General features: G+C 44.7%; 1 protein-coding gene across 1 annotated transcript in view; it reads right to left on the bottom strand.

The window, feature by feature from the left end:
- Positions 1-267: 267 nt before the first annotated feature.
- The window catches only part of SNRNP40 (small nuclear ribonucleoprotein U5 subunit 40), a 33,156-nt gene continuing 25,677 nt past the window's right edge, over positions 268-7,746 (bottom strand). The window contains exons 8-10 of the mRNA XM_032389367.1: positions 6,523-6,584; positions 1,664-1,767; positions 268-929 (exon numbers count right to left, since the gene is read on the bottom strand). Of these exons, the coding sequence (XP_032245258.1) occupies positions 880-929; positions 1,664-1,767; positions 6,523-6,584 (216 nt within the window). The 3' untranslated portion in view covers positions 268-879. The remainder of the gene's footprint in view (positions 930-1,663; positions 1,768-6,522; positions 6,585-7,746) is intronic.

Below are 7,746 nucleotides of genomic sequence, written 5' to 3'. Positions count from 1 at the left end.
GGCCCGCTGCTCAGAATAGTACTTTTGGCAGGAGGTAAAGTAGAAACAGACCCTGTTCATTAAAGATCATGTCAAAGTATACAAAAACTAGGTTCTTTTTTTTTAATCCTTTTTTTTTTTTTTAAGATTTTGTTTATTTATTTGACAGAGAGAGACACAGCGAGAGAGGGAACACAAGCAGGAGGAGTGGGAGAGGGAGAAGCAGGCTTCCCGCCGAGCAGGGAGCCCGATGCGGGGCTCGATCCCAGGACCCTGGGATCATGACCTGAGCCGAAGGCAGACGCTTAACGACTGAGCCACCTAGGCGCCCCACATCTTGGGAGTTTAAATGGATTGTATCCCCCTGGCCCCATCATGCCCAGCTCAGATTTACAACGATCAAGCTTCAAAGAAAAGACAGCAATAAATCCAATCCACATGGCTCTTGTAAAAAGGCATCTACTTGGTTTTTAATACAAAATGACTCAGAGAAACACAGAAAGAAAAATATACAAGCCAGTTATTGAATTAAAAAAAAAAGTCCCCAACAAACATATTTCAGTCACATTCCCTGTTTTTGGCCTGGATTAGGAAACAGGAAACTACAAACCAATCCATGTCTGTCTCTTTGAAGAAATCTTCCTTAAAAAAAAAAAGAGGAAAAAACCCAAACAGTCCCTGAAATCTGGCCGGTGGTTTTTAGAGGCTATTGTCAGCTTGCCTTATCATCCTGGTGGAATAGGATACCAGTGGTTGCTGGGATATGGCCACCTCCTCCTCGCTTTTTGCTAGGAATGATCTTCATCTGAGGGAGGCTGCTGGCCTGGGCACCGTTGGATGCCACTTATGCCACCTGAGGTCTCAGGGTCAAGCAGCCAGCGGGTCTTCCATTCCGTGTCTTCACTGAATCTCCCCCATATACAGTCTCTTGTCGCTGGATGCTGAGAGAACTGAGGTGAAGAGAATGGAGAAGATAACTGGAACTAATGAAGGCTCAAGGAGACTTGGTGCTCAAGGGCTCTTGTGTCAAGAGCCAATTTTGGTATAAAAGAGCAATTGGATTTAGCTTTTAAATTCCCCTCCTCTTCAACACTACTCACAGGAAACTGTAGCCTGGCTTTTCAATCCAAGTCCTCTTGAAACCACAAGGGTGGACTGTGCTATGGGAAATGCATTATCAGGGTCTAAACCCTGATGTCCCATGTCAGCCAAACCCTTTGAAAAAGACCTTCTCAGCCATTCTAGGGAAGAATCAATGTCTGTGCCAGTCATTTTATAAATGTATTTCTGCTTGTTATAGTTAGCCCTGGAGAAAGTTACATTCTCTCCTTAAATTCAAGGCCCATTGTTTAATTAGCTAGCCAATAAAATGTTAAGTTGTAATTTATAGCTGAATATTAAGAAATATTACTTATCCAAATACGTCACGGAAACACAGACTTGAAAGCATGTAAACTTAAGAGAACTAGAAATAGATTAACCAGGCTCCCTTTGAGATTAAGAAGAAGATGGAACATGTTCTTCCCGTCACCATTTAAAACCATGGCGAGACTGTCAATGGACAGCCATAAAGGCTACATGGAAATTCACATACAACAGATATCCACCTCTGCCTTTGTATTTTCAGGGCTCCTTTAGGGAGATTCCCACAGTTTCCCTTTCCCCAAAGTCAGGACAGACTTACTGATGGGCTCATCAGGGTGGAAAGCCACTTCATTGATGGAGCCAGCGTGTCCAGGCAGCTTATACAAAATCCTCCGGCTTGTGGTATCCCACACATACACGAACCTGCAAGGTATCATAAGGAGCAATGCTAAAGCTTCCTAGAGCTGAGGGGAGGGTAAAGGCATGGCTTTTTAAGAGAAATGGATGCAAAGATTTACTTATATACCCATATTTACTGAACTGTGTTCTGGCATTTGGAAACTAGAAATATAGATTCTGAATAAGGGATGGATCCTACCCCTGAATAACTGAACAGAGATATAGGAATAACTAAAACTATAAGCATTACTGGTATTTCAAACATAAGCTTTTTTTTTTTTTTTTAAGATTTTATTTATTTATTTGACAGAGAGAGAGACAGCAGGAAAGGGAACACAAGCAGGGGGAGTGGGAGAGGGAGAAGCAAGCTTCCTGCTGAGCAGGGAGCCCAACGTGGGGCTCAATCCCAGCACCTTGGGATCATGACTTGAGCCGAAGGCAGAAGCCCAACGACTGAGGCACCCAGGCGCTCCTCCAACATAAGCTTTTGAGATAGGAAAGAACATGGAGAAGAAAGACAGTTTTCCTACGGTCCCCACGCAGAAATCTTCAAAGAGCACCTGATACTCATCCAGGAGGTCTTTTTTTTTCTTTTTTTAAAGATTTTAATTATTCATTTGAGAGAGAGACAGAGACAGAGAGAGCACAGGCAGGGGGAGAGGGAGAAGCAGACTCCCTGCTGAGCTGGGAACCCAACATGGGGCTCGATCCCAGGACCTGGAGATCATGACCTAAGCTGAAGGCAGACGCTTAACCACCTGAGCCACCTAGGTGCCCCCGTCCAGGAGGTCTTACAGGTAATCCAACTTACGGCAGGCTGGGAGCCTAGGTTGCAGATCCACTGGAGCTTCTCAGTACTGCATTCAAATCACAGAGCCCAGAGAAGGGACAGAAAATTTCTGCGATATAAAACCACCCAAATATATACTTGACCCAATCTTGCACTGAACTCATGGGAATCCCATGACTAGACCAGCTAGTCTAAACTCATTTTACAGATAAGAAAGCTAAGGTGACACAGTTCATCAGTGGCTCAGTGGCAGAACTAAAACGAGAACTTTTAATATATTCCAGTATTCTCCTTTCTCCTACTACCCTCAAACATCTTCTATTTCCCCTGACCCCTCGGAAGTTCTTTTGACCTTCAACCTTGCTTGGGTCATTTTTGGCTGAAGGGTAAAATAAAGAGACATGATCTTCATATGACCATGCAAAAATAATCTGTTGGTAAATTTATTTATTTTTTTAAAAAGATTTTATTTATTTATTTTGACAGAGACACAGCGAGAGAGGGAACACAAGCAGGGGGAGTGGGAAAGGGAGAAGCAGGCTCCCCGTGGAGCAGGGAGCCCGATGTGGGGCTCGATCCCACGACCCTGGGATCATGACCTGAGCCGAAGGCAGACGCTTAACGACTGAGCCACCCAGGCTCAGTTGGTCTATCTATTGGTTGGTAAATTTAAAGGGCTGGTGGTTTTCGAGCAGGTTATAAACATTATTTACATATTTGTTTTGTTCAGTCAACACCTAAAAGGGTACAGTTACCAGTACTTGATTATAAAATGCCTGGTGCTGATGTGACATTACACTTTGGGTCTAAAATACAACTTAATATGAGCTTCTTATTTGCAATGTTTAGCTCTCAAGGACTAGACTCAATAGGAACTAAATAAAAGTTCCAAGCAAGATGGGAGGGAAACAGGAAGCCCATCTGTCTCCAGACTCCTTGGCTCTGATGTTCGTGCTCTCCCTACGGTCTTCCTTCTTGCTACACGCAAATAATGCCCTCATGAACCCAGCCCAGGATGATACAGCAGAGTAACAAAGTCTGAGCTCAGGAGTCCGAAAGACCCGGGCTCAAGTCTCATGCACCCATTTACTCATTAAGTAACCTTAGACAAGTATTTAACTTCTCTGAGCTCCTCTCTCCTTAACTGTGATGACGGAGACTACACTGATCCCGTAGCTTGGTTGAGAGAAATGATGAGATGATGAATGCGAAGCATTTGGGACAAGAACAACAGCTGTTGTTATGACGAATACATTCATCATCACAGGAGACGAACATGAAGACAATAGGCTAACTCACTCATGGCAGACAGACTGGCCAGTCTTCCCACAGTCCTGGATAGGAACTGTTGAAGGGTTTTGATTTTGAACATGAAGAGGGAGGTGATTTGCAAGTAGAGAGGAAACTTGCCAAATCCAGGCCAAGTTGAAAGGCAATTTTCTTTTCTTTCTTTTTTTAAGATTTTATTTATTTATTTGACAGAGAGAGACACAGTGAGAGAGGGACCACAAGCAGGGGGAGTGGGAGAGGGAGAAGCAGGCTTCCCACTGAGCAGGGAGCCCGATGCGGGGCTCGATCCCAGGACCCTGGAATCATGACCCGAGCCGAAGGCAGACGCTTAACAGCTGAGCCACCCAGGCGCCCCTGAAAAGCAATTTTCTGAAGATACATTTCCCAGGCACATAAAAGCCAGCAGAACCCCAGATCTCCAAGGGTTTACTTGAAGGCCTCACTCTCCATGGCCACCAATTAGATGCTAAATTTAGAGGGGTTCCTTGTCCTCCCCTTACTTTGGCACGGCCACATTCGGCAGGAACCAGGTTCCTTATATAACAGAGCTGCTTGTTGACTTGGGGCTAATTGGCAGGGTGGCCTGTGAAACGTGGCCAACCCCAGCAGGGAGACATACAGCCTGTGCCCAGGCCAGAGCCATGAGGCACACATGTAAGGTTTAAAGGAACAGCGGGGAGGGGAAGAGGACACTGAAAGAAAGGGCCAATGGCAGCAACAAACTGCTCAGAAGAAAAGCTTAGGCAAATATCACTTAAAAGCTTAACTACATAAAAAAAGAGATCTTTTCTGAAAACGATGTAAAAACACTTAGAATGGTTCTTACTCTGTCAGAATGCACTTTAGGCTGTGGGCCTGTTTCTTAAGGTCTTCCTTATCAACGTGACTACTGAAAATCCCTTAGATTCCCTCTGCAAGGCAGCTTTCTACACCACCAGGATGCAAACCATCAATGTGGCACTGTTTGACCTGGACCCTTGACCCCTAGAAAACACCCCACTACTTGACCTTTTATCTCAGCATTCAGAGTGCCTGAGGAAAAAAAAAAAAGTGGACTCTGGAATCTTCAGGTATGTTCAGCATTGTTCACAGGCAACAGGGTGTGGGAACAGACCAAGGTGAGGCTTCTCTATGGCTGCGCTAGGGCCCCAAATACAGGAGAAAATTCTGAGAGTCCAAGCTAGCCCAGGGAAGGCCTCATGTTTATAAGATGGTGCCTGTTTTAGAAGGGTAGTAAGGTAGTAGGAAAATCTCTAAACGGAGAGAAAGATGGGGTTAAGCTAAAAAGGGTTAAGACATCGCCCAACGGAAGCTAAACCCGGAGTCCGCCATCAGAGGGCCCTCTCATTCTTCGCCATTCTGCACCTGTGGGCCAACAGCCTAGGCATGGGCACCCGCATCTCCACCTCTGACTCCCTCCCAAGGACATAACACCATAGATAGACCAAATGCAGCAGCATTGGACAGAAGAATTCTCTCCCTTCTCTTTCTCTCTTTTTTTTAAAGATTTTATTTATTTATTTGAGAGAGAGCATGACAGAGACAGAGAGAGAGCATGAGCAGAGGGGAGGGGCAGAGGGAGAGGGAGAAGTAGACTCCCCACTGAGCAGGGAGCCTGATATGGGGCTGGATCCCAGGACCCTGGGATCACGACCCGAGCCGAAGGCAGACGCTTAATCGACTGAGCCATGTAGGTGCCTCATCTCCCTTCTCTTTCTAATTCATCACTGAATGGCTGAGCCAGTTTAAACTGACAGCTAGGAAAGTCTCATAGTCTCTGAATTCAGCCTGGGGTTGGAAAATACTTAGCTCACATGCTGACACAACGGGCATCTAGCAATCGTGGCACTTTTCCTATTGTACCCGCACCCTGCTCTGAATCCTCCTCGACACGGGCAGCCATTACCAATAGCCGAGTTGATATGTAGGCTAAGATTTGAGTGCTGTCCTTGAGTTAGGAATTCATTCATGTAATATTCACTAAGTGCTTAGAATAGGTCAAATACCGCTCTGGGTTCCAGATGACTAAGACTCATTCCCTGACCTCTGGGAGCAAATAATTTAGTGATGGTGCCCCACTCTGTTTGTCTTAGTGTTAGATGTAATGAATGCTGATAAAGGTTAGATGTGTAAGGTGTGACGACAGTGCAGAGTAGGGAGTGATTAGTGCTACCCCAAAGGAAAAGGAGAAACAGGGCCGGGGAAAGTTTATAGACAGAACACAGAGGTGATTTCGAGAGAGTTAAAGAAGTCTAGAGAACAGAGGAGAGGGGACAGGAGAGAGAAGCCTGGAGGCACAGGGGTGTTAGGACAGGGAAAGTTCCATGTGAGTGAAGCACTGTCGCAATGGTGGGGGAAGTGAGTACAACACGTATTTGAATGAACTGAAGCATAGGAGAAGAATCTGATGAGGGAAACTGGAGCCAGATTAGGAGCCTAGATTTTACTTTGATAGCAAAGGGAATCCAACAGAAGTAAAGAAAGTGTTTACCCTCCAGGTCAAAAATGAATCCACAGAGTGGAAATGATGTGCTTGTCTGATGTGATCTTCAGGCCCCTCACAATGCACACGGCTTCCTCTCTGAGGACAGCTATAACTCTATGTCTGCTCCAGCCTGGTATCTGCACTTAATGGATTACACACGACAAGGTACCTGCAGAGATCCATCATTCTTCACCTCACACCCAGTAATCCTTACCTGTCAGCTGAACCAGCTGCTATCTTGCTTCCATCAGGTGACCAAGAGCATCTCAGAAGATTCTATAAAGATGAATAAGCAGGAATTCAATGAATACAGTAATGTACCAAACCCCTCTTTATTAGACTATAAAATCACTGAAAGACTTTAAATTTCTTTCTTTTTTTCTTTTTTGAGGGGAGATGGGAAGAGGGAGAGAGAGCATCTTAAGCAGGCTCCACACGTAGTGCGGGGCCCAATGTGGGGCTTGATCCCACAACCCTGAGATCATCACCTGAGTCGAAATCAAGAGTTGGACGCTTAACCCACTGAACCACCCAGGCGCCCTGAGACTTTAAATTGCAATTACCTTATAGTCTGTGGCCTAAGACTGCATACTTTATTTCATATAACATACAAACGAACTGTAGAAAATGCTTAATTTACAGTAAATTAAGAGTGGACCTGGCAACAAAATTTTATTCTGCCTATAAATGGAGGTTCCCTTTGCTCCATTTATTTTGATCCTCAATTTTATCTTGAAGGAAAATAAAAATAAAACCAAATTCAACAAAAAATAAGATTTGATTTATTAAAAAAATTTTTTTTTAGATTTTATTTATTTATTTGGGAGACAGAGTGAGAGAGAGCGAGAGAACAAGTGGGGGGAGGGGCAGAGAGAGAAGCAGACTCCCTGCAGAGCAGGGAGTCTGATGTGGGGCTCGATGCCAGGACCCTGGGATCGTGACCTGAGCCAAAGGCAGATGCTTAACTGACTGAGCTACCCAGGCACCCTAAGATTTGATTTATAAAGTGAAACTGAATCAAATAGATTCTCAAAAGAAAAACATATGTCTCTATTAACAAATTATCTGGAGGAAAAGCTGCTATCAAGAGCTGACCTAGGACATGAGTACAGAAAAAATTTCTCTCAAACTTCGGGCCATGGTCCTTACTGAGGAGAGGGATGTAGTCTCAGGGCCCTAAGAGCTGGTCACTGGGAAGGTGAGGGAAGCCACCTGGGTAATAGCCAGGAAGTCTGGGTTCCATATGGAACACTGACCCGAGGGTCAAAGTTTCCAAGGAACTAAAAGGATAAGACTATCTTGTTGAAGTCAGAAATCTTAAGTTAATCTTAAAAACTTAAAAAAAGGGGATCCCATCACTACCTACCTATGTGACTGCCTTCCTCCCTATGCTTCCATTAGTTTTATTTCTGGCAAGAACAGTTTTGATGAAGAACAG

The sequence above is a fragment of the Phoca vitulina genome, unplaced genomic scaffold, assembly GCF_004348235.1.
Source record: "Phoca vitulina isolate PV1807 unplaced genomic scaffold, GSC_HSeal_1.0 scaffold2, whole genome shotgun sequence".
Taxonomy (NCBI): domain Eukaryota; kingdom Metazoa; phylum Chordata; class Mammalia; order Carnivora; family Phocidae; genus Phoca; species Phoca vitulina.
This window is presented reverse-complemented; position numbering and strand designations above follow the sequence as displayed.